Consider the following 27,743-nt stretch of genomic DNA (forward strand, 5'->3'; position numbering starts at 1 on the left):
TGATCTCAGCCTGGGGCAGCAGCCAAAGCCAAGTGTCTCCAGGGCCATAGCCACCTGCCAGGCCTGGACCTGGCCTCCCCACCATGATCCCTACTTGGGGCAGAGGTGGCTACAGTGCAGATGGGCTGGGGGCCTATAAATAGCTGGGGCGCATACATTAGCATGCCAATGCACCCGCACCCCATCCTCTATGCTAATGGCCCACCATGCGCCTGAACACCTTCTGTTCCCCTGCATGCATTTGCATGCACAATTAGCATAATCTTGTATAATTAATGAACAGCGTCAATTTTAGCTCCTAAGTAATTTGATTAACATGTTGATAGGGCACTTACTAGGCTCTCCAAACCTCAGGGCTGGGCATGGGGCCTGAGGAGAGGGGGAGAGGTGGTAAAGAGACTGCTACAGGGGCCCCCAGCTGCCCATGAAGAGCAGTGGTGACTCCACTTCTCAGAGGCATAGAGGGGCTGCTAGTGGGAGTCCTCTGGGCAACCCACGTGGAGCAGCAGGGCCAGGCTGGAGCACAGTTACGGTGGGTCCCTGAGCACGAAGCCCATTTTGTGCCCATGTGGACACAGACATACACACACATCCCCCATGTGTCCCCTTAGCCTTGAGAGTCCTCTGTGGATGCAGGATGCTGGGTTCCAAGGGAAGAACAGAAGAGGAGCAGGGATGGAGAAAAGGCAGGAGGGGATGCGGAACTGAGGGGATGGATGGGCAGGTGGACTCCACAGAGATGGGAGATGTGCTGGTAACGAATTTGGTGATATGAAGGGGAATGGAGGGGTCCCAAGACTGAAGGGAAGGTGTGTGTTCTTCTGGCTCTGGGTGGGTGAGCCAGGCTCCCAAGCAGAAACCTTGGCACCTCCTACTTATGAATCATGTGAGAGGCAGAGGTTGGGGGTTAGCAAGGCCTGGCTCTTCCCTTAACGTGCCCGTGACCCAGAGCAGAGAGGACAGAAGGCTGAGAGTTGCCCCCTTCCCATTCAGAGACAGTTCCATTCCTAGCCCAGACATCCCAGGACCCTTGGCAGAGGCTCCCACTCCTCTCCTGCTCATCTGTGACCATATCAGTCAGGAAGCTTTCCCCTAGCTCTAACTGACTGTCTTGGTGCTGTTGAGGCTACTTCTCTGAGATGGGCAATCAGGCTGAGGGCGGGGTGGGGTAAGAAATGATATTGTGCAGAACCTGCATAAGGACACCTTACTTCGCAACATTCCTTTCAGGTGGGTTAAGAGTCAGCTCCCTGTTATGAGGCAACTGGAGCTGAGTGAGGTAGGGGCCTTGCTCCAAGTCGTCTGGCCAGACAGTCTACATTGGCTTGAGTCTCCCAACTCTGAATAACTCTTAACTTTATGGAGAGAATTTATCATTCAAATTGCAGACAGTGATTTGCCACCCATCTCCCATTCCACCTATTATGGTCTCCCAGACTTCCTCATCCTGCACTTCTTCTCTCCTCCAATATCCTCTGGGGTCATTGTCCGTAGCTCTATTCCCAGTGTAGGGGCCCGGTTCAGTTGCCCAGAGATTTTCCCTTAAATTTCTTCTGAATTAGGGGTGGCTTGAGGACTCTTGTCTTTGGGTGGTCCCGCTAGGGGCGGCTTGGGGAGCCATGGAAGTCATGAGGAAATCTCACACGAACCCCATCTGGTTCTCAATCTCTCTCCCAAATGCTCTCAGCTCTGAAAGGAGTGGAGTAGGGAAGGAAGCGTGATTCATTCTGCAGGCAAGAGGGAACCTCAGTCTTACCACAGTACTGACCCAGTAGTGAGGTTCTAGGACACCAAGGAAAATTGCCAGAATGGGCCCCAGACAGAAGCCTGTGTTCGCAACAGCAGCAGTGTGGAAGCAGAGACCCCACTGGAAAGAGTGGAAGGAGGTGGACAGTACCGTGAGCTTGTTTTGTGGCTATGCAGAAAAACAGTGACTATTGCATTGACTGTTAAGAAGGAAAATTGATTCTCTAGCAGCTCCCTTCTTATCATTGCATTTGTTAGATTGTACCTGACCTAGAGACTATTTTTAAGCTTGCCCACAACAGGGTAGAATAAAACTTACCTCTGTCAGGTAGCTCAGACACAACCTGTTTCAACAGTATCACTACAATATCCGCTGTGTACCAGGCACAACTACATGCCAGAGTGCATGTGTATCCCACAGCTCCAGTCCACCCCTGCGAGCCAGAAGAGAAGAGCTGTAGACTTCCCACCGGAGGGAGTCTTCCCCACCCACTCCTACACCAGGCCAATCAAGAAAATATTTAGTCTTAGGACTATGGTGCCCAATATGGTAGCTGCATGTGGCAAAGCTTGAATTAATTAAAATGAAATAAAATTAAAAATCCAGTTCTTCGGTCATAGTAACTACATGTCAAGTGCCCTGTAGCTACATGTGGCTGTTAGCTACCACATTGGTCAGTGCAGAACATTTCTATCCTTGTAGAGATTTCTACTGAGTGTTGTCTTAAAGCTTTACACTGATCTTTATTTCCTTCTATTATTATGCAAAGGCTTTGCATTAGTCCCATGTTGGGCTCCCTGCATGGAGCCTGCTTCTCCCTCTGCCTATGTCTCTTCCTCTCTCTCTCTCTCTCTCTGTGTCTCTCATGAATAAATAAATAAAATCTTTAAACATATATCAATTGCAGAGATAGGACTTTGAGAATTGCAGAGAAATGACCTATGAAAACCCATTCCTTGATAATGCAAGAGGAACACAGGCAAAAACTGTTGAAATAAACGTTTTCAGAACTTGGAAATTAACAAAAGTTTTGCACAATGCAAGGAGTATTTATTCAAAAGAAATGGCTGAATTTTACTAACAGAGAGCTTTGCAATATTTTTATTTACCCTATTCCCCATCCCCTTCTTTTTAGCTGTGCAGTAGATTTGAAAACCAGCAGCACTGCAACCATGGTAGCTGGGAAAACTAGCTGCCTAGTAGCCACTGGAAGGAGAAGACTGTTTGGAGCTTCTCAATATGTACTCCCAGACAACTGTCAAATTTGATCTCTCTGGCAGCTCCCTGACAACCCCATTCACTGGAATAGTCATTTGATCTGAACCAGAGCTTGCTTAGTGGGAAAATCCCTATCCTTGGAGTGTTTGTTGAGAACAACCTTTGGCAATTGTTTAACATTGCTGTTGCTGGAGGCAATGACACTAGTTGGGGCAAACAAGACTCTGGTCAAAAACTTTAAAGGAAAAACTGGGAATGACATGTTCATACGGTGGCTCTGAGAACCTTTCATATATTCCTGGAGATCTAGGAAGCCATGTAAATGTGCAGGAAAGAGCACATGTCCAGGAAAGATCTTAGAAGGCCCTAGTCTCTCATCTCTGGCTGATCCTAAAACCTGCACAAGTAGGAAGTAGAGGTTAAGTCAGAGTTGTAAATTGCTGGAACATTGAAGGCATGCCCCAACATATATGCAGCAAATGATTTGGCAAATGATTGAAGACAAATTGGTAAGGCATTTAGGAATGCCTGTCCAATCATAAGCTGACCACTAAGCTAATTGAACCAAAACTTTAGTGGCCACACATGCCAAGACTTTATAGAATTAGTCCATAAAAGTCACTAAGTAAACAGACATTAACAGCAACAAACATTGGGAAGGGGGATGTGATTTCCAGTTATTACACCATATTATAAAAATACCCAGTTTTCAATGAATAATTATTTTTTAAAGGTTTTATTTACTTATTCATGATAGACACACACACACACACAGAGATAGAGATAGATAGATAGATAGATAGATAGATAGATAGATAGATAGATGATAGATAGAGACAGGCAGAAGAAGCAGGCTCCATGCAAGGAGCCTGATGTGGAACTTGATCCCGGGTCTCCAGGATCAGGCCCTGGGCTGAAGATGGCACTAAACCACTGAGCCACCTGGGCTGCCCCTTCAATGAATAATTATGAGATATGCAAAGAAACAGGAAAGTATGGCCCATACACGAGAAATAAAACATCAATAGGAATTGTCCCTGAAGAAGCCCACATACTAGATTTACTATACAAAGACTTTAAATCAGCCATTATAAATGTTTAAAGAATTAAAGGAAACCATGTTCAAAAAATTGAAGTATGAGAATACTTCACCATATAGAGAATATTAATAGATAAAAATTATTAAAAAAAGAACACTTAAATTCTGGAACTGTGGGGCACCTGGTGGTTCAGTCAGGTAAGTGTCTGACTTTGGCTCAGGTCATGATCTCAGAATCCTGGGATCTAGGCCCACATTGGGCTCCCCACTCAGTGGGAAGTCGCTTACTCCCTCCCTTTGCCCCTCTCCCCACTTGTATTCCCTCTGTCTCTCTCAAATAAACAGAATATATTTTTTAAAAGATTTTATTTATTCATGAGAGACATACACACAGAGAGGCAGGGACATAGGCAGAGGGAGAAGCAAGCTCCCAGCAGGGAGCCTGATGCGGGACTTGATCTCAGGACCGTGGGATCATGAGCTGAGACGAAGGCAGGTGCCCAACACTGAACCACCCAGGTGCCCCTAAATAAAGATTTAAAAATCTTTAAAAAATAAATTCAGGAGCTGAGAAGGACAACTGAAATGAAAAAATTATAGACAAACTCAACAGCACATCTGAGTTGACAGAAGAAAAAAAGTCAATGAATTTGAAGTAAGTCAGTTGAGATTATCTAGTTCTGGAGGAGAGGAAAAAGAACAAAGAATGAACAAAGTCTAAGATGTTGTGGGAAACCATGAAGTATACTAATATATTCATAATGGATACCTCAACAGGAGAGAAGAAAGAGAATGGGCAGAAAGAATGTTTGAAGAAATAATTGTCAAAAACTTCCTAAAGTTGGTGAAAAATCCTATTCTGTGCATCCAAGAAGCTAAATGAAAACCAAGTAGTAAAAGAAAGAAAGAAAGAAAGAAAGAAGGAAAGAAAGAAAGAAAACCAAGTAGTAATAATTCAAAGAGGCCCACAATGTAGACACATCCTACTCAAACTGTCAAAAGCTGAAGACAAAGAATCTGGGAAGCAACAGAAAGCAACTCATTACCTACAGGGAGCCTCAATAAGATTAACAGCTGACTTCTCATCAGAAACTATGGAGGTCACACAGTTATGGGATGACATTCAAAGTAGTGAAAGAAAATGACTGTCAACCAAAAATTCTATATCCAACAAAAGTATCCTTCAAACATGAAGCATAACTTTTTGAAAAATTAAATAAATATGAAAGATGAATTACAAAATTTTCAGATAAACAAAAACTAAGGGAATTCATCACTTGGTGGTGATCTTTCTTGAAGTTAGTTAGATCTTTCTTATAGGAAATATTTATGGCAATGCTTCAACCCGAAATGAAAGGACATGAGAGAGTAATTCAAATCCACATGGAGAAAAAAGAGTACTGGTAAAAGCAACTACACAGGTAAACATAAAGGCCATTATAAATATATTTTTGTTTGTAACTATTTTGTCTTCCTACATAATTTAAAAGGTAACTACAAAAAAAAAAATTAAAAAAAATAAAAGGCAACTACAGGGGCACCAGAGTGGCTCAGTCAGTTAAGTTTCTGACTCTTGGTTTCAGCTCAGGTCATGATCTCAGGCTTGTGAGACAGAGCCCCGAGTCAGGCTCTGTGCTCAGTGGGGATTCTGCTTGAGATTCTCTTCCTCTGCCCCTCCCCCGGTTCTCGCACATGTGCATGTGCTCTCTCTCTCTTTCTAAAGTAAACAAGTAGGGAACCCTGGGTGGCGCAGCGGTTTGGCGCCTGCCTTTGGCCCAGGGCGCGATCCTGGAGACCTGGGATCGAATCCCACGTCGGGCTCCTGGTGCATGGAGCCTGCTTCTCCCTCTGCCTATGTCTCTGCCTCTCTCTCTCTCTCTGTGACTATCATAAATAAAAAAAAAATAAATAAAAAAAAAATAAAGTAAACAAGTAAATAAAATCTTAAAAAAAAAAGCAACTATACATATTTGGGGGCAAGGAATATATGAGAACTCCCTGTACTTTCCATTCACTGTTGCTGTAAATCTAAAACTGCTCTAAAAAAGAAAATCTATCAAAGAAAATTGCATAAAGCGGTAATTATAAAACTGTGTTGATGGGTTTATAATGCATAAAGATACAATGGGATTGATAGGGATATAACAAAGGAGAAAGGAGGCAATGAAGCTCTATTAAGAGTATTGTTTTGGGGGATCCCTGGGTGGCTCAGCAGTTTAGTGTCTGCCTTTGGCCCAGGGCGAGATCCTGGAGTCCCCGGATCGAGTCCTGTGTCAGGCTCCCGGTATGGAGCCTGCTTCTCCCTCCTCCTGTGTCTGCCTCTCTCTCTCTCTCTCTCTCTCTCTCTGTCTATCATAAATAAATAAATAAATCTTAAAAAAAAACTAACTAAAAGAGAGCTAGAGCATCTTTGTTGATATCATATTAAATAGACTTTAAAATAAAATTGTTACAAGAGATAAAGAAAGATATTTTATGTTAAAATGTTAATCTACCGGAAAGAAATAATAATTATAAACACATATGCACCTATAATAGAACTCCAAAATACCAGAAACAAACAAAAAAAATAAAATTGCAAATACATAAATAATTTAACAAAAATTGGAGACAATTATCTCAAAACAATGAGATATTGAGACACCTGGTGGCTCATTTGGTAAAGCATGTGACTTGATCTCGGGGTTGTGAGCTGGAGCCCCACACTTGGTATAGAGATCACTTAAAATAAAAAAATCTTCTAAAAAGAGACAATGAGTGGCTGGCTCAGTGGTGGAGCATCTGCCTTTGGCTCAGGGTGTGATCCCAGGGTCCCAGGATCAAGTCCCGCATTGGGCTCCCTGCAAGGAGTCTGCTTCTCCCTCTGCCTATGTCTCTGCCTCTCTGTGTGTCTCTCATGAATAAATAAATAAAATCTTGGGATCCCTGGGTGGCGCAGCGGTTTGGCGCCTGCCTTTGGCCCGGGGCGCGATCCTGGAGACCCGGGATCGAATCCCACGTCAGGCTCCCGGTGCATGGAGCCTGCTTCTCCCTCTGCCTGTGTCTCTGCCTCTCTCTCTCTCTGTGTGTGTCACTATCATAAATAAATGAAAAAAAAAAAATAAAATCTTAAAAAAAAAGAGAGAAAACATTGGGGTGATGAAAGTTGTCTGTTCCTAATTGCAACAGTGGTTTCATGGGTGTATATATTCTGTCAAAACTTAAAAAAAAAGACGACGAGATATCATCTCACACCAATTAGGATGGCTACTATTAAAAAAAAAAGTATTGGTGAGGAAGAGGAGAAATTAAAACCCTTGTCCACTGTTGGTGAAATTGTAGAATGGTGCAACTGCTATGGAAAACAGTACGGAGCTTTCTTTAAAAATTAAACAAAAACAAATTATCATATGATCCAACAATCCCACTTATGGTTATGTATCCAAAGAGTAGGGTCTCAAAGAGATATTTTCACACTTATATTTATAGCAGCATTATTTACTATAGTCAAAAGATGAAAGCACTCAAATGTTCATTGATGGATGAATGTGGTATATATGTAAAAGAGAATACTATATTCAGCCCTAAAAAGGAAGGAAATCCTATTATATGCAACATGGATGAACCTTGAGGAGAATATGTTAAGTGAAATAAGCCAGTTGCAAAAAGACAAATATTGTATGATTCCACTTAAATGAAGTATCTAAAGTAGCCAAATTTAGAGAAACAGAAAGCAGAATGGTGGCTATAAGAACTGGAGAGAGGGGAAAATGGGGAGTTGTTATTTAATGAGTACAGAGTTTCAGTTTTGCAGGAAGAAAAAGTTCTGGAGATCTGTTGCCCAACAATGTGAATATATTTAACACTACAGAACTGTATGTTTTAAAATGATAACGATAGTAAATTTTATATTATGTGTTTTTTTAAACCACAGTTTAAAAAATGACCAGTAATTTTTTGTGACCTATATAATTTTTTTAAAAGATTTTATTTATTTATTTATTTATTTATTTATTTATTTATTTATGACACAGGGAGAGAGAGAGAGAGGCAGAGACACAGGCAGAGGGAGAAGCAGGTTCCATGCAGGGAGCCTAGCGTGGGACTTGATCCTGGGTCTCCAGGATCAGGCCCTGGGCTGAAGGTGGTGCTAAACTTCTGAGCGCCCCGGGCTGCTCTATAATTTAACTGTAAAGTTAATATGGAAAATAATTAAGAGGGGTGCCTGGGTGGTGCAGTCTGTTGTGCATCTAACTCTTGGTTTCAGCTCAGGTCGTGATTTCAGGTCCTGGATTCGAGCCCCACATTGGGCTCTGCACTCAGTGCAGAAGTCTCCTAAAGCTTCTCTCCCTTTTTCTGCCCCTCCCTGCCACATACTCTCTTTCTCAAATAAATAAATAAAATAAATCTTAAAAAAATAATTAAGAATAGTTGGGGGGCGATTGGGTGGCTCAGTCAATTAAGCATTCAATTCTTGGTTTCAGCTCAGGTGATGATCTCAGAGTTGTGAGATCAAGTCCCATATCAGTATATCGAGTTCACACTCAGCATGGAGTCTGTTTGATTCTCTCCCTCTCCCTCTGCTCCTCCCCTCACTTGGGCTCTCTCAAAAAAAAAAAAAAAAAAGGAATAGAAGAATAGTTAGAAAAATTCTAAAATATGAGTAATGCAGAGGAGTAGTAGATCAACTTGTCACTAAAAAAATATTAGAAATCTGGGATGCCTGGGTGGCTCAGCAGTTGAGCATCTACCTTTGGCCCAGGGCATGACCCTGGAGTCCCAGGATCAAGTCTCACTTCGGGCTTCCTGCATGGAGCCTGCTTCTCCCTCTGCCTATGTCTCTGCCTCTCTCTCTCTCTGTCTCTCATGAAAAAATAAATAAAATCTTAAAATCTTAGAAATCTTCAAAAATTAAAACAGCATCACATTCCCACATGAATAAATAGATGAAATAATGACATAGGATGGAAAGTCCAGAAATACAAATAACTCATTTAGAATACAGCATGAGTGATATTTACTATTGGTAGGGAAAGATGGATTATTCAATAATCACTGTTGGGACAACTGGAGCCATAAGAAAAAATATAGGTGAACCCATATTTCCTAACTTTAATTAACCAGGGTAAATTCCAAATAGATGATTTCTTCTTCAAGTATTATGGTAGATTACATATCTTTAAAGTGCCATCCTGGGGTACCTGGGTGGTTCAGTTAGGTAAGTGTGTCTGACTCTTGATCTCAGCTTAGGTCTTGATGTCAGGGTCATGAGTTCAAGCCCTGAGTTGAGCTCCATGCTGGGCACGGAGCCTACATAAATAAATAAATAAATAAATAAATAAATAAATAAATAAATAGCTTTCCCGTTATGACCATATCCTGAAGTTTTATCTAAAAGGTAAGGAGGGCAGCCCAGGTGGCTCAGTGGTTTAGCGCCGCCTTCAGCCCAGGGCATGATCCTGGGGACTGGGATCAAGTCCCATGTCGGGCTCCCTGCATGGAGCCTGCTTCTCCCTCTGCCTGTGTCTCTGCCTCTCTCTCTCTCTCTCTGTCTCTCATAAATAAATAAAATCTTTTTAAAAAATAAAAGGTAATGGGATCCCTGGGTGGCGCAGCGGTTTGGCGCCTGCCTTTGGCCCAGGGCGCGATTCTGGAGACCCGGGATCGAATCCCACATCGGGCTCCTAGTGCGTGGAGCCTGCTTCTCCCTCTGCCTGTGTCTCTGCCTCTCTCTCTTTCTCTCTGTGTGACTATCATAAATAAATAAAAATTAAAAAAATAAAATAAAATAAAATAAAAGGTAAGGAAAATCTCCAAGGATTAAAAAAAAAAAAAAGACAAAAACAAGAGGTTGAAACCTAAGTGGGAACAATTAACTATGAGCTAGCACAAATATTAGGGTTGTACTGGTGTCAAATGCCAATATAAACACATTGAGATGGAGAATAGGGATCACTTCAGACGAGAGCGCTGAATCCTCTGAGGAACCTAGAGAGATCCCAGTTTGGTAGCATTGCCTATTCCTGGTGGAATCACACACAAATCCTTCCAGAGGAAAACATACCCTATTCTGGCCCTGATGTGATTCAACCATATATGAGATAAAATAATCACTACCACAATAATAACAACAAAAACACGAGACAAAGAGACAAGCCATCATGAATAAGAGTCAGCGGAAGTAATGAACAACAGATATAGGAACCAAGGACTTCTCATGTTGGAATTATCAAGTACTGAATGTAAAAATAACCACAAACATTTTAAAGAAATAAAAAGATAATTAAAAAATTAATAAGCACCAAGATATCCCCCTAAGACATATTTGAAAATGAACTAAATAAAACTTTTATTTTTTATTTTATTTATTTATTTATTTATTTATTTATTTATTTATTTATTTATTTATTATTTTTATTTTTTTATTTTATTTATTTGTTTGTTTGTTTATTTATTTATTTATGATAGTCACAGAGAGAGAGAGAGAGACAGGCAGAGACACAGGGAGAGGGAGAAGCAGGCTCCATGCACCGGGAGCCCGATGTGGGATTCGATCCCGGGTCTCCAGGATCGCGCCCTGGGCCAAAGGCAGGCGCCAAACCGCTGCGCCACCCAGGGATCCCTATTTATTTATTTTTTAAATAAAACTTTTAGAAATGGAAAATAAAATCCCTGAAATTAATAGCTCACTGGATAAATTAAACAATAGTTTAGGTGCAACTAACTAGTGACTGGGGAGATGAATAAAAAAGAATTACCCAGAATGCAGTACAAAGAGAAAAATAGGTCAGACATATATAATTGTTTAGGATATATGGAGAACAGAATTAAAGGTCTAAATTGGAGTGTCATTTGAAGTGCCATAAGGGGAAAGGAGAGAATATAACTGAGATGTAACATCAGGCAAAGGCTGAGCAAGTTACAGAAGTGATGAAAGATATAAATCCATAGATACAAAAAGATCAACAAATTCTAAGAAGGATAAAAAAATTCACAAGCAGGGACGCCTGGGTGGTTCAGCGGTTGAGTGCCTGCCTTTGGCCCAGGCCATGATCCTGGAGTCCCGGGATCACGTCCCACATCTGCTCCCTGCACGGAGGCTTGCTTCTCCCTCTGCCTATGTCTCTGCCTCTCTCTTTCTGTGTCTCTCATGAATAAATAAATAAAATCTTAAAAAAATTTCACAGACACATTAGAGTAAACTGAAGAACTCCAAAGACAAGAGAAGTTCTTATATAGAGAGGAAAGAAAGTTTACTTGCAAAAGAATGACAGTTATACTGCACTTTTCAGCAGCAACAATGGAAGCATTTTCAAAGTGTTAAGTAAAAAGCTGTAAGTCTAGAAGTATGTTTTCAGGAAAATCATCTTTCAAGAAAGACAGTGGTATATAAAGACATTGATAGAAAAACAAAAGCGAGTGTGCTGTTTACCACCATAGACCTTTAGAAACTTCTAAAAGATGTACTTCAGAAAGAGAGAAAATGACCTTCAGAAGAGAGAAAATGACCCCAAAGGAACAAAGAGGAAGTTGTAAGATGCAAGAAAAAAAAAAAAAGATAAGCCAAAAAGCCCTTGATAAAGCTAAAGAAAAATTTCATACATAATTAAAAATATTAACAGTATGTGGAATTTTAGAAGAATTAAAATTCTGGACCAAAGATCTTATAAATGGGGCAGGGGTGGTAATAGAATGGTCTAAGATCAGTAGTGAGCTGGTAAATATTTAACAATCATCTCCAGCAGGGGAAAACCCATGATTTATAATGTTTGTTGACTTCCATGATTATATATGTTCCCCCCATGGCTGATTCCAAGCTACCAGTATGATGTCACTGAATATGGAGTTGAGAAGAGATACTAACAATTAGCTCTTGTGAACTGGTATGAGGCAGCTCCAGCACACCACCATTCGAAATTCTAATTAGTTAGGAAAGAAACTATGACTTTGTTATGAATACACAGTAAATTTCAAGGTTAATAGCTAAAAGAATAGAAATTAAGTGATTAAACTTCTAAACCAGTAGAGGCAAAAGTGCAGTAAGAAACACATACACTACATCAAACAAAATTCTCATTTTTTTTTAATATATCAAGAAAGGAAAACAAAGAAACAGAGAAGAGGTGGAACAAATAAAGAGCACAAAGTGAGATGGTAGAAAATAATTGAAATAAATTAATAGGGATCCCTGGGTGGCGCAGCGGTTTAGCGCCTGCCTTTGGCCCGGGTGTGATCCTGGAGACCCGGGATCGAGTCCCACGTCGGGCTCCCGGTGCATGGAGCCTGCTTCTCCCCCTGCCTGTGTCTCTGCCTCTCTCTCTCTCTCTCTGTGACTATCATAAATAAATAAAAATTAAAAAAAGTTTTGAAATAAATTAATAATCTCAATAAAGAAAATGGACTAAATTTTCAGTTAAAAATAGACTGGATTTAAAAAATAAATCCAGGGATGCCTGGGTGGCTCAGCAGTTTAGCGCCTGCCTTTGGCCCAGGGCATGATCCCGGAGTCCCAGGATTGAGTCCCACATCGGGCTCCCTGCATGGAGCCTGCTTCTCCCTCTGCCTATGTCTTTACCTTTCTCTCTCTGTCTCTCTCATGAATAAGTAAATAAAACATTAAAAAAAAGAATGAAAAAAATAATTCCAGCAATATGCTATTAAAAGAGAAATACTTGAAACAAAAGGACACATAATCATTGAAAATAAAGGATGAATAAAGGTATACGGTGCAAATATAACCAAAAGTAAGTTAAGAGAGTCTGCAAATTATATCAGATAAAATGGACTTTCAAGCAAAATATATATTAGAAATAAAGGACCAACAAATGCTGATAAAAGTAAATATATATTAATGTGTAAAAATTTTGATATGTATATATCAAAAAAAGTTGAAACCCACAAAGATCAACTGAAAGTTCATGTGAACTCCATCTCTCAATTTTTAATAGGTCAAGCAGACAAAGATAAATAAAGACAGATCCGAACAGCACAGTTAACAATCTTGATTTAGGGGTGCCTGGGTGGCTCAGTCAGTTAAGCATCTGCCCTCAGTCAGGTCGTGATCCCAGGGTCCTGGGATTGAGCCCCATGTTGGGCTGCCTGCTCAATGGGGAGTCTTCTTCCTTTCCCTCTCTCCTGCTCATGCTCGTGCTCTCTCAAATTAATAAAATCTTTTTTTTTAAGATTTATTTATTTATTTATTTATTTATTTATTTATTTATTGCAGACATAGAGAGAGAGAGAGACAGAGACACAGGAGGAGGGAGAAGCAGGCTCCATGCCGGGAGCCCGACGCGGGACTCGATCCCAGGACTCCAGGACCACGCCCTGGGCCAAACCGCTGAGCCACCCAGGGATCCCCAATAAATAAAATCTTTTAAAAAAACAATCTTGGGCACCTGGGTGGCTCAGTCAGTTAAGCAACTGCCTTTGGCTCAGGACATTATCCCAGGGTTCTGGGATCAAGTCCTGCATTGGGCTCACTCTTCAATGGGGCCTGCTTCTCCCACTCCCTCTGCCTTTCCTCTCACTTGTGCTCTCTCTTTCTCTCTCTCAAATAAATGAATAAAATCTTTTTAAAAAATCTTGGTTAAATGGACAAATATATAAAGTGGTAGATCTATTAGACACACAATTAAGTTATAAATTGGTAACAAATATAAATAGGAAAAAACCACATGTTTGGGAATTAAAAAACACACTTCTGCTTCTAACCAAGATGGAGTAATAGAAACGTGTGGCCTGAAAACCAAATAAGACAAAAAAAAAAAAAAAAAAAAAAAAAAAAAAAATTGAAAAATAAATAAATAAATAAATAAACCAGACAAAATGCACAAAACATTTTTTCAAGGTAATGGGGATCACATAACAAAGAAACAGTGATCCCTAAAAGATGGGAAATAAATGAGGTGAACATGACAAATGCCTCATTATATTGATTTGAGAGTTTCCATACTACAACATAGGAGGCGGAGCTGAGGCAGAGCCCAGCTGATCCCAGAATTGAAAAGATGCACTGAGAGTCCATAGAAACCAAGGTAGCTAGACTTCATGGGACAGAGCCTCATAGAAGAGAGAGATACATAGAAAGAGAAACCAGAAAATTTTAAGAGTCTCTCTTGACTATTTAGTATAAGACTGGTCAGTGTGTGCATACGAAGAAATTACCCAAGGCCAGACAAAGAACTACCCAAAAGGAATAAAGAGAACAGTCCTGGTGCTCACATAGAGATGGGAATAGTGCCTGTTTCTACTAGCTAAGCTTGAAAAACTAATAATTTATGGGATATTGGTTAGAGTACTTAAGAAGGTCTTACTTTAGTAGTGGGAAATAATTAGTCCTAGTTTGAGTATTGGTGTGGAACCATCTAAAAAATCATCAAATCAAGACTCAAAAAGATGAAACTGTTTCCAAGTAACCTAGCTGCACCCCAGAACAAAGCTCAAGAAGATTTATAGGAATACAAAAATATCCAACACCAAACAAGGAAAAATTCATAATGTCTGACATCTAATTACAGAATACCAGGCATGCCAAGATGCAAAATAAATATGATCCATAATGAGAATAATCAATCAATTGAAATAGAATAGACACAGATGTTAGAAGTAGCAGAAAAAGTCATTAAAAGGGTAACTATAGGGGGATCCCTGGGTGGCTCAGTGGTTTAGCGCCTGCCTTCAGCCCAGGTCGTGATCCCGGGATCAAGTCCTGCATTGGGCTCCCTGTATGGAGCCTGCTTCTCCCTCTGCCTGTGTCTCTGCCTCTCTCTCTCTCTCTCTCTGTGTCTCTCATGAATAAATAAAGAAATCTTAAAAGAAAAGAGTAATTATAACAGTATTTGTTATATTCAAAAATTTAAGTAGAGTCATGGAAGATATAAAAAAGAAACAAATCAAACTTGCAGAGATGAAAACTACAATATTTAAGATAAAAAATATATTGGAGGGGATTAACAACAGATGAAACAGTGCTGAAGAAAGGATTAGTGAACTTGAAGCATGGCAGTAAAACTATCCAAAATGAAATGTTTTTCATTTCAAAACAAAAATCTCCTAAAATGAAATGTGAGTGAGCTGCACGACAACCTCAAGCAGTTTAGTATTTGTAATTGGAGTAATTAGAATCTGCAAAGTAGTGGGACTGTGGGGATGGTGTGCAGAAAAATACTTGAGAAAATAATGATAAAAAACTTTCCAGAAAGGGGCGGCTGGGTAGCTTAGTTGGTTTACCATCTGCCTTTGGCTCAGGTCATGATTCCAGGGTCCTGGGATCAAAACCCACATTAAGGTCCCTGCTCAGCAGGGAGTCTTCTTCCCTCTCCCCTTCTTCCTCCCTCTCTGCCACTCCCCCTACTCACGCTGTCTGCCAAATAAATAAAAATGTTTAAAAAAACATTCCAAATGTAATGAAAACTATAACCTCATAGATCCAAAAAGATCAATGAGCTCCAAGCACATGAAATATGAAGAAAAACCACACCAATGCAATCATAATCAAGTTGTTTAAAATGAATAATAAAGAGAGGCACCTGAGTGGCTCAGCCGGTTTGGCATCTGACTCTTGATTTTGGCTTGGGTCATGAGCTCAGGGTCATGGGATTGGGCCCACATCAGGCTCTGTGCTCAGCAGGGAGTCTGCTTGTCCCTCTCCCTCTGCTCCCCCCTCCCATCTCTATCTCTATCTCTAAAATAAGTAAATACAATCTTCAAAAAAATAAAGAATAAAGAGAAAAATCTTAAAAGCAGCCAGAAATAAAAGATATGTTTATGTACAGAGGAACAAAGATAGTAATAGTATCAGATTTCTCATCAGAAATACAAGAGAGAAGACAGTGGAACAACATCTTAACAATAAAAGTCAACCTAGAATTCTATACCCAGTTAAAATACAAACAAATATTAAAGGATGCCCTTCAGACATAAGAAAAATGGAAGTCTGGGTCTACAGAAAAGAATGAAGAACACTAGAAATGGTAACTAGATGGCTGGGTAAATGTATAACATATTTTTCATATTTTTCAAATCTCTTTAGAAATAATTGTTTAAGCAAAAATATCCATGTATTATGGATTTTATAACTTAAAAAATAGAATTAATGACAATAGTATACTACAGATAAAGTGGTATAATTGAAAGTGGACTGCAATAACCTAAAGATATGAGTCCTAAAGCAATTACTAAAATAACAAAAATAGTTTTGCTAATAAGCCAACGAAGGAAATAAAATGAAATAATAATAAAATTATCCAAATAATCTAAAAGACTGGAAAAAAAAAAGAAAAGAACAAAGAAGAGAACAGAAGAACAAGCTTAAAGAAAATGTTGAGATGATAGACTCATAACCATATCAATAATCACATTAAATATAAATGGTCTAAATTGTTGAATTTGTTGGCATAAAATTGTTCATAATATTCTCAATATAATTAATATCTCTAGAATCTATAGTGATGTCACCACTCTCATTTATGATATTGGCAAAATGTGTGTTCTTTTTTTTTTTTTCTGATCAGTCTGAGTATAGGTTTACCCATTTTATTGATCTTCTAAAAGAATCAGGTTTTGGTTTCATTGATTTTTCTCTATTGTTTATCTGTTTCCTATTTTGATATTTATTAGTTCCTTTCTTCTGCTCACTTTGGATTTAATTTCACCTCCTTTTTCTGGTTTCCTAGAATGAAACCTGAGGTCATTGGTTTAAGATTTTTTTAGCTATGACATCAAAAGCATAATACATAGGGGATCCCTGGGCAGCTCAGCAGTTTAGTGCCTGCCTTTGGCCCAGGGCCTGATCCTGGAGTCCCGGGATCAAGTCCCACATCAGGTTCCCTGCATGGAGCCTGCTTCTCCCTCTGCTTGTGTCTCTGCTTCTCTCTCTCTCTCTCTGTGTCTCTCATGAATAAGTAAATAAAATATTTTTTAAAAAAGCATAATACATAAAAGAAAAATAAAAAATTTACAAAATTTGTAAATTAGACTTCATGAATTTAAAAAATTGTATTCTTCAAATAACACTGTTAAGAGAATGAAAAGACAAGTCACTGGGAAATTTTTTTTGTAAAATAGATATCTTACTTTTATCCACAATATATAAAGAACTTCTACAACTCAATAATAATAAAATAACCCAATAAAAAGGAGGATAATGGTGGAATATCTGAACAGACACTTCTTCAAAGAAAATATATGGATAGAAAATAAGCACATGAAAAGATGTTCAACATCATTAGTCATTAAGGATGTATAAATTAAAACCACAATGACATACCATCACACACCTATTAGAATGGCTAATATTAAAAAGATAGACTATTCTTATGCTAACAAGAATGCAGAGGAACTACAACTCTCATACACTGCTAATGGGAGTGTAAAATGGTACAACCACGTTGGAAATCAGTTAGGTAATTACTTATAAAGTTAAACATACTCTTATCATAGGATCTAACCATTCCATTCCTAGGATTTTACCCGAGAGAAATGAAAGCATTGTCTGTAAAAGGACTTGTATATGAATGTTTATAAAGCTTTATTTGTAATAGCTATAAACTGGAAGCAACCCAATCGTCTATCAAGAGACGATGGCACAAAGTTTTTACTATATTCATACAATGGAAAAACCACTCAGCAATAAAAATAAATGAGGTATTGATACATCCAACAACATGGATGAAACACACAAAAAAGATTATGCTTAGTGAAAAAACCTACACCAAAAAAAAAAAGCACACACTGTATAATTTCATTTATATAAAAATCTACAAAATGGAAACCAATCTATAATGACAGAAAGCAGAGCAATGGTTGTTTGAGGATAGAGGTCAGGGGAGAGAGGGAGAGATTCCAAGAGTGATGAGGAAATTTTTAGGGTTGAAGGATATGTTCATTATTTCAATAGTGGTGATGGTTTCATCAGTATGTACATATGTCAAACCTTTTCATATTGTTTACTTTATGTGCATTTTATTGCATATTGAGTATGCCTCATAAAGTTAACTTAAAAATAAAGAATAAGGGATCCCTGGGTGGCGCAGCGGTTTAGCGCCTGCCTTTGGTCCAGGGTGCGATCCTGGAGATCCAGGATCGAATCCCACGTCGGGCTCCCGGTGCATGGAGCCTGCTTCTCCCTCTGCCTGTGTCTCTGCCTCTCTCTCTCTGTGTGTGTGACATCATAAATAAATAAATAAATAAATAAATAAATAAATAGAATAAAAATAAAAAAAAAAGAATAAGGAAACTTATCTCTAAATATCCCATGCATTGAAAAATAAGTTGTAACCAGAAATTTAACAATCCTTGAAACTGAGTGGTAATAAAAATATGAGATATGAAAATGGGAGATACAGGAAAAGTAGTATTTTAAGGAAATTAAGTAATTGTATTAAAAGAAAGAAGGTCAGTGATTAATGAGCTAAGTATCCAACTCGTGAAATTAGGAAAGAACAAAATAAACCCAATGAAAGAAGGGTGAAAATAAATGGAGAATTAATGTAATGCAAAGCAAACACACATTTGAAAGATTGATAAAGCTAAAAGTTAGTTTTTATATATATTTTTAAGAGATTTATTTATTCATTTATTTGAGAGAGAGAGAGAGAAAGAGTCAGAACATGAGCAGGAAGGGCAGAAGGAGAGGGACAAAGAATCTCAAGCAGACTCCACATGGAGCATGGAATCCAATGTGAGGGGCTCGATCTCATGATCCTGAGATCATGACCTGAGCTGAAACCAAGAGTTGGATATTTGATCAACTGTGCCACCTAGGTGCCTCTAAAAGTTAGTTTTTAGGGCAGCCTGGGTGGCTTAGCGGTTTAACGCCTGCCTTCAGCCCAGGGTATGATCCTGGATCCCGGAATTGAGTTCCACATCGGGCTCCCTGCATGGAGCCTGCTTCTCCCTCTACCTGTGTCTGCCTCTCTCTCTCTGTCTCTCATGAATAAATGAATAAAATCTTAAAAAAAAAGAAAAGTTAGTTTTTAGAAAGTACTAAAATATTGCTGGCAAAACGTATCAAGGAGAAAGATATGCTACAAACAATATCAGGATGGAAAAATATAGCAGAGATCAAAAAGATGAGAACATTATGAACAACTTTATGGAAACAAATTTGAAAACTTGGGTACAAAGTACAAATTCCTTAAAGAATATAACTCACCAAAAGAGAATATACAAGAAACAGAAGGCCTGAACAATCCATTACCATTAAAAAGAAATGAGTCAATGATTTAAAAATTCTCTCCTCATCCCCACAAACTCAAGACAAATTACAACGAATTTTCAAGGAACAAATCATTCCAAACTCACACAAATTCATCCAGCAAATAGTAAAAGAAAGAACATACCCTTTTTAATTACTTGAGTCTGATATACCACTGTCAAAATCATACCTTGACATCATAAGATAATTATAAGTCAGTCACTGTTGAACATAAATGCAAAAACTCTAAAAATATTATTAGCAATGCAAATCCTGCAGCATATAGAGAAGACAGTAAACCATTAACCAAGTTAGGTTTATACCAGGTAATTCAAGTTTAGGAAAACCATTAATGAAATTCAGTGCATTAACAGTTTGAAGGAGAAAGGCTATCTCATCAACTCAATACATGTAGAGAAAAGCAACATGTGAAATTCAACATCCATTCATGATTTTAAAAAATCCCCAACAAAAATCACTTACCAAACCTTTTTAACCCGATAGAGGATAGCTACCAAATATCTATAGTTAAACATGTTTTTAATGGTAAAACATCAAAAACATTTTCTTTAAAACCAAAAACAAGACAAGAATGGCATTGCCATTGTTTATATTCAATGTTGTACTTGAGATTCTAGTCAGAGCAATAAAATAAGAAAAAAAGGGGAGGAGGGGCACCTGGGTGGCTCAGTCTGTTAAGCATCTGCCTTCAGCCCAGGTCTTGATCTCAGGGTCCTGGCATGGAGCCCCACATGGACGCCCACATTGAGCCTAGCATCTGGCTCCCTGCTCAGTGGGCATTCTGCCACCCCTATCCTTCTACCCCTCACCCCCCACCCCACTCATGCTCACTTTCTCTCTCTCTCTCTCTCAAATAAATAAATAAATAAATAAATAAATAAAATCTTTAAATCAAATATGTAAGGATTGGATAAAAAAAAAAAAAAACCCAACAGTCATGGTTTGCATAAGATGGCTGTCTATACAGAAAAAGCAAAACAAATATAAAGACAAAGATCCACATGCAAATATCAATTGTATTTCTCTATACTATCAACAAAGAATTAGAAAATATAACAAAGGATATAATTTGCAATAGCAACAAAATATAAATTGTATTAAAAATAAGCTGGCCATATGCTTGAATGGCTCATTCCCTCTTCAAATAGTTCTTTTTTTTTTTTAGATGTTACTATTTATTTATTTATTCATGAGAGATACACAGAAAGAGAGGCAGAAACATAGGCAGAGGGAGAAGCAGGCTCCCTGTGGGGAGCCTGATGTGGGACATGGTCCCAGGACCCTGGGATCACACCCTGAGCCAAAAGCAGACGTTCAACCACTGAGCCACCCAGGCGTCCATCATTCTCTTTTCAGATCTTTCCTAAATGGGGCACCTGGTGGCTCAGTGGTTGAGCATCTGCCTTTGGCTCAGGTCATGGTCCCAGGGTCCTGAGATCGAGTCCCATATGGGGCTACCCTCAGACAGCCTGCTTCTCCCTCTGATTATGTCTCTGCCTCTCTGTGTCTCTCACAAATAAATAAATAATCTTTAAAAAAATCTTTCCTCAAACTCCACCTTCAATGTGGCCTACTGGGATCACTCCATGTAAAAATCACATTTCCCTGACCCCTAAATTCCTGATTAGTTTTATTGTTATCTAGTTTTTCCATATATCACATTCTAATGTACATAGAATGATTGTTTTTGACTATCTCCCCTGTGTCTTCTCCTTCCATGAGAACAGATATTTTTGTCTGCTTTGTTTACTCTGGTAATCTTAGAGCCTAGAACACTGCCTTATACACAGTAGATGCTCAATAAATATTTATTGAATGAGTGAATTGCATGAAAAAAAGTGTATGTGGCCTTTATTAAGAAAATTATAAAACTTTATTGAAAGGCATTAGAGAAAATACACATAAATAGATAAACCATATTCATGGATAGGAAGACTCAGTAGCATAAAGATGTGAATTCCCTTCCAAATTAAAGTACAAGTTAACTGTAATATTAATCAAAGCCCCCCAAAATGTGTGTGTGTTTGTAATTTTACAGGTGGATTCCAAACTTATATGGAAACACAAAAGGCCAAAAAATGCAATACTCTCCTCAAGAACAAGAGAGGAAAGACTTGCCCTACACACTTATTTATATCATTATTATAAAGCTATAGTGATTAAAACAATGTGATGTTAGCACAGGAATTATCAAATAAATCAAAGGACTATAATAAAGAGTCTAGAACCATACCCATAAATAGAAGGAAACCTGACTTAGGACATAGATGGTACTGCAGCTCAATAGGAAAGGATGAGCTATTTAATAAATGACACTAGAATAGTTAGTGATTCATAAATAAAAAAATAATTACATTGATCCCTTAATTCATACCATGCCCCCAAATTAGTTCCACATGGATTATAAACCTAAATGTAAGATGAAAAACTATAAAACCTTTAGAAGAAAATACAGAAGAATATGTTTATGACTCAGCATAGGGAAGGATTTCTTAAATAAAACAGAGTAAAAGAGGCACCTGGGTGGCTTAGTGGTTGAGCGTCTGCCTTTGGCTTAGATTGTGATCCTGGGGTCCTGGGATAGAGTCCCACACTGGGCTCCCTGCAAGGAGTCTGCTTCTCCCTCTGCCTATGTCTCTGCCTCTCTGTGTCTCTCATGAATAAATAAATAAAATCTTTAAAAATTTTGGGGATAAAAAACCCAAACCATTCAAAAAGAAAAATGGGCAAAAAACTTTAGCATATACTTAATAGAAGTAATGCAAATACTAATAAATAAAAAAGACGCTCAACTTCATTAGTAATCAGGAAAATGCAAATTAAAGCCCCCCACAAAATTCCCTGTGTGCCCATTAGACTGGCAAACATTAAGACTGACATTAGTAAGGGTTGGTGAGGATGTGGAGCAATATGAACTTCATCACTGCGGCTCCCTGTCAAGCAGAGTCCAACAGGGCCTCGATCCCAGGACTCTGGGATCAGGACCTGAGCTGAACCAACTGACACTGAACTGACTGAGCCACCCATGCGCCCTGTTGACCAAATATTTAATTGTAAACAATGAAACCATAAAAATATCAGAAAAACCACAGGATAAATTTTTAAAAATCGTTTTGGTGTGAGAAAGGCCTTTCTAAATATGATAAAAATCCAGAGTACTTAAAAGATTGAGGGGTTGGACAAGTTTCACCCTAAGAAAAGTTCCAAGATAACAATCAACTAGAAAAAAAAAATCTGTGCAACTAATGCAAAGGGCTAATTTCCTTAATACATACTCCTACAAATCAATAACAAAAGCTCATCCTTCATTGAAAAAGAAGCAAAAGAAATGAAGAGATAACTCACAGAAAATGAAATACAAATAGTTGAGATACCCGAAAGTGTGCTCAACCTCAGAGTAAGAGAGATGAAATTGACCAAGATACCACAGTTCATGTGATGATACAGAAAGACAAAGTATGGTGACCACGGCTTGCTGCAGTCATTTCTCAACCCCAAGATTGCTTACCTTCATTCCTTGAAGATTTTACTACTGGATCACCACACATACTCTTGACCTATGACCTTGTCATAATTCTTGGTGATTTCAGTATCAGTATAGATAGAGAATTCTTCCAAAACATTCTCCTCTGCATTCCGCGAGCATCTCTCCTTCAACGACCTTGTCTCTACCTTCCCTTAGCCACATCTTATTGATAAATGCAATCTCCAAATAATCCTACCTACAGACAACTCATGGTCTAATCATCTTCTAACCTCCAGCTCAACCCCTTTCTGGTACCTCAATTCCAACAATTGTTTGGCCCCATCAGAACCTACATTCCATTCATCCTGCCTTCTCTTTACCCTCCATATTCCTCTCCCTACTCCTTAAATTCTTTGTTCCATTTTCGTGAACACCCTTTGCATACACTTTTCACTCTCCTGCCTTCTTGTGTTTCCTTGTATTCACTTGGCAAACCCTTAACTCTGCTTACACGAGCACTCACCTATTCTGCACCTGCACATTCCTGTAGTTCAGCATGGCTGGAGAAATTTCTCACTTTATTTTTTATTTATTTTCTTAAAGATTTTATTTATTCATTTGAGAGAGAGAGCATGAGAAGGGAGTGGGGGAGGGGCAGAGGGAAAGGTAGAAGCAGCACCCACACCCCCCTGCCCTGTTGGGCAAGGAGCCCAATGTGGGGCTCCATCCCAGGATCCCGGTATCCTGACCTGAGCTGAAGGCAGACGCTTAACCGACTGAGCCACCCAGGTGCCCTGAAGTTTCTCACTTTAAATTTATGACCACAAACCTCCGGCAGGCCCTTGGTGCTGCTTGGCAATCACATGACATTTCAACGGTCCACTCACTCTCCTGGACAACTATTTTATGCCCCAGTGTATCATTCTCCATCCTCATGCTCAACTGTTGATCTTCCCAATTCACCGAGCAAACAAAGCAATCAGGAAAGAACATGTATCTGCAAGCTCCCACATTGGATGTCCCGATTTGCCGGCTTCCTTGCTCTGTCTGTGGATAGCTGCCTATGTTCCCAGCTAAACCACTCCTCCACCTGTGCATGGGATCTTATGCCCGTCGCTGACACAGGACATGGCTCCAGCAATTTCCCCTGTCTCCTGCATCATCATTTCCCTCCTTACCTGCTGGGTTTTCTCATTGGCATATGAAGAAGCTGTATTTTCCCCTGAGCCTCTATTTTTTTCTGTGTTCCTGCCACCACTTCATTTCTCTGATCCCTTTAAACTCCAGAGCTCCTCTGTTCATTTTCTCTGGTCTTTCTTCTCCTGTTCTCAGACACCCTCCTACCAGACTACTGACCTTCCACTCTCCTGAAACAGCTGTTGCTGAGGTCACCAATGTCCTCATTGCTAAATGTAATGGTGAATTCTTAGTCTTTTTATCAAACCCTGAACACCATTTGGTGCAGTTGACTGTTGCCTCCTTTTTTGGAATAGTTTCTTACCTAGACTTCTAGAGTATTCCAATTCTCTGATTTCCCTCTTGCTTCCCTGGCTGCTCCTTCTCATTCTCCTTCACTGGCTCCACATCTCCATGGCCTCTAAACACTGTACACACCCCAGGATTCAGTTCTTGGACTTCATGTTTTCTTTCAGCATTCATTCGCTTGATGATTTCATTAATTCAGATTTATATCTGCAGCCTGGACCTTTCCCTCAAGATCTGTACTCATGTTTTCTACTGCTTCCAATCCCCTTCCCCAGATGTTTGGTAAGCATCCTGATCTGATCTGCCTCCTCCCAAACCTGCTTGTCCTGAAATATTTTCCTCCTCAGTAAATAGGAACTCTGTCCTTCTAGGTTGATGAGGTCAGACATCTGGGATATGTATTTGACTGCCCCCCCTCTGTCAATTTGTCTCTCCTTCCATGACAAATCCTGTCAGTTCTGCCTATGAAATATATTCAACTACTTCCTGCCACCACCTCCTAACACCCCCTCTATAAGAGCCTCTACTTTCTCTCACCTGGATAACTGTATTGGCTTGCTAACTCACCTCATGCTTCCACCCTTGCCTCCTACAGGTCATCTACAACACACAAGCTAGAGTGATTTTGCTAAAATGTAAATCATCTCATTCTGCTCAAAAACCTCCCTACCGCCCCTGGCTTCCATGCCACACAGAATAAAAACCAAAGTCCTGGGATCCCTGGGTGGCGCAGCGGTTTGGCGCCTACCTTTGGCCCAGGGCGCGATCCTGGAGACCTGGGATCTAGTCCCACGTCGGGCTCCCGGTGCATTGGGCCTGCTTCTCCCTCTGCCTGTGTCTCTGCCTCTCTCTCTCTCTCTCTCTCTCTCTCTCTGTGTGTGACTATCATAAATAAATAAAAATTAAAAACAAAAAACAAAAAACAAAACAAAAAAGAAAAACCAAAGTCCTTGTAATGGTCTACATGCAACTTACAAGGCCCTGTCTGCATGGTTTTGCCTTCCTCTGACCACACTGTTGGTTCTCCAACACCATCTTTTCCTCTGGTCCCTCATTCTAGTCACTTGCGCTTTCTTGCTGTTCCTCAAACATACCAGGTCCACTTTTCCTCTGGATTCAAACATGGCTTCCATCCTTCCTTCCTTCCAGTCTTGGCTCAAATGTCATCTTTTTAAGGAGGCTTTCCTTAAATACTCTAAAATTGCGATACCCCCTTCCTGGGCACTCTGATCTTTCCTGATGCTGGCTTTTTCTCCTTAGCTGTTACCACCATCTGACATAATATATGTTTCATTCATTCAGTTCACGTCCATCCCCCCAACTAGATTGTAAGCCATAAACACAAGCCTTTTGTCTGTTTTGGTCACTGCTTAATCCACAGAATATAGAAGAGACCCTGGCACAGAGTGAATATTAAAAAAAAATTGTTGAATGAATAAACAACGTATTTAATTGGCCAGAGTGTGGGCAACAGGCGTTCTCAAAAGTGCTGATACGAATACCAATTGGTGTAATCTCCACAGAGGGCAAATTGACAATAACTATTAAAATTACAACTGCACATCTCCTCTGACCCAGCAATTCTGCTTCTTTAATATCGTTCATATGAATGCATATATGTGCAAAGTGACACATGGACAAAGAAGTCACTGCAGCATATTTTATTCCCAAAAAGGAATGAAAATGCTCCAAATGTCCAGCAATGGCAGACTATTTAAAGAAATTATAGTTTATCCATACCATGGAATATTTTGCAGTAGCAAAAAAGAGGAAAGAGACTTCTTGTGTTCTGTTATAACCTCCCAGATATGCATGTTTTTTAGAGAAAAGAAAAGGTGCTGTAAAGTACACTTAGTATGCCAGGAAAGGTACAAAAAGAATATATATCTGAATTTTCTTGTCTATGGGCAGACAATTTCAAGATGTCCAAGAAACTGCTAACAGTGGTTGCTTAACTAGAGGGGAATGGATGGGTCAGGAGCAGAAGTGGAAATCTTTTCACTATAAACTCTTTTAAACTTGATTTTTTGCTTCTGTAAATGTTTTATCTATTAAAAGGAGGATAAGGCAGGGTTTATCTTCCAATATGGAACAATCCGTAAGATATATTGTCACAAATTTTTTAAAAATATGGTAAAAAAGAGTGTGCACCGTATGCTGTACGGATGGGTAGGGTACTCTTTTGTACCTTTTGAATTTTGTACCTTATACATGCATTTGCTATTCAAAATGAAATAAAATAATTTTAAAAGATCATGATGGGAGAACGCATTTTTACATGCATCACCTCAACAGTCCTGTGACTGACATCCACCAAGTATGTCCCCATTTTTCCAATGAAGGAAATGGAAGAACAGAGAAGCCAAGCCAAGCAGGCAGAGGTGGAAGTGGACCTGCCTTCCCACGCCGGCCCCTTGGTCCCCCCAGCCACTCTCTGGGCTCTGGTTCGCTTCTTCCCCGTCCCGCCCCCACCCTCTGCCCTGGCTCTCTGGGTTCTTCCCCAGGGAACAGATCTCCTAAGCCCAGCCCAAGAAGTCCGCACCGGGGCTTCACTCCGAGGCCAGGGATGGCAGCTCCCTGGTGTCTTGACAGTTTCGCTCTGCTTACAGCCACCAATAGGGGGCGTGGGTGTGCCACCCTGTTATGCGACTGAACCCAGCCCACCCTGGCCTCCCACGGCCTCCTCCCCAAGCTGTACCTGTCAATGATGACCGGGTCAGAGGGTGTCTCATTCCGGTTGCCGCAGCTCTTGCGGTCACAGCACCGGCTGGGGGAAGATAAAGAGAGGAAGGAGGAGGAAGGGAATGAAGGAGGTGTGTGTGTGTGTGTGTGTGTGTGTGTGTGTGTGAGCGTGCACACACATGCTTCAGGTTGAGAATGCTGTGTCCTGGGACACCTGGATGGCTCAGCGGTTCAGCTCTGCTTTCGGCTCAGGGCGAGATCCTGGAGTTCAGGAATCGAGTCCTACATGGGGCTCCCTAAGGGGCGCCTGCTTCTCCCTCTGCCTGTGTCTCTGCGTCTCTCTCTGTGTGTCTCTCATAAATAAAATCTTAAAAAAGAGAGAGAGGGCAGCCCCGGTGGCTCAGCGGTTTAGCGCCACCTGCAGCCCAGGGTGTGATCCTGGAGACCCTGGATCGAGTCCCACATCGGGCTTCCTGCATGGAGCCTGCTTCTTCCTCTGCCTCTCTCTCTCTCTGAATGAATAAATAAATTTTTAGAGAGAGAGAGAATGTTGTGTCCTGTCTCTGAGTATGGCATCCCTGGTCCAGAAGGCCTGGTCTCAGGAGCCTGGGATGAGAAAGGTCCTTCGCAGGGACCTGGAGAGCCCAGTCCTGAGTGTAAGACTGGCCAAGAAACCCTTGCCCCAAAGGCATGTTGCTCCCGGAGGATTCAGGAAAGGCAGACTGCAGGCCACCTCCAAGGTCTCTCTTTGTCTCTGGACACTTTTTATATATATAGCAAAGAACTCAGATTGTAAGCATGCAGCTCAGGAATTACCAAAAAGTGAGCCCACTCAGGTAACCAGTACCCAGACCACGAAAGGCCACATGATCAGCACCTCAGAAATCGCCCCCCTCCGCCCCACTTC

General features: G+C 40.1%; 1 protein-coding gene across 3 annotated transcripts in view; it reads right to left on the minus strand.

Moving 5' to 3' along the window:
• EBF4 (EBF family member 4) overlaps positions 1-27,743 on the minus strand; it is a 59,465-nt gene that overhangs the window by 17,635 nt on the left and 14,087 nt on the right. For all 3 annotated transcript variants that reach the window (XR_007405715.1, XM_049100762.1, XM_025469510.1), the window contains one exon: positions 26,853-26,921. Coding sequence is in view for 2 of the 3 variants with exons in the window: in XM_049100762.1 (XP_048956719.1) it covers positions 26,853-26,921 (69 nt within the window). In the remaining variant the exon portion in view is untranslated. The remainder of the gene's footprint in view (positions 1-26,852; positions 26,922-27,743) is intronic.

The sequence above is a fragment of the Canis lupus genome, chromosome 24 (assembly GCF_003254725.2).
Source record: "Canis lupus dingo isolate Sandy chromosome 24, ASM325472v2, whole genome shotgun sequence".
In the NCBI taxonomy this organism is placed as follows: Eukaryota; Metazoa; Chordata; class Mammalia; order Carnivora; family Canidae; genus Canis; species Canis lupus.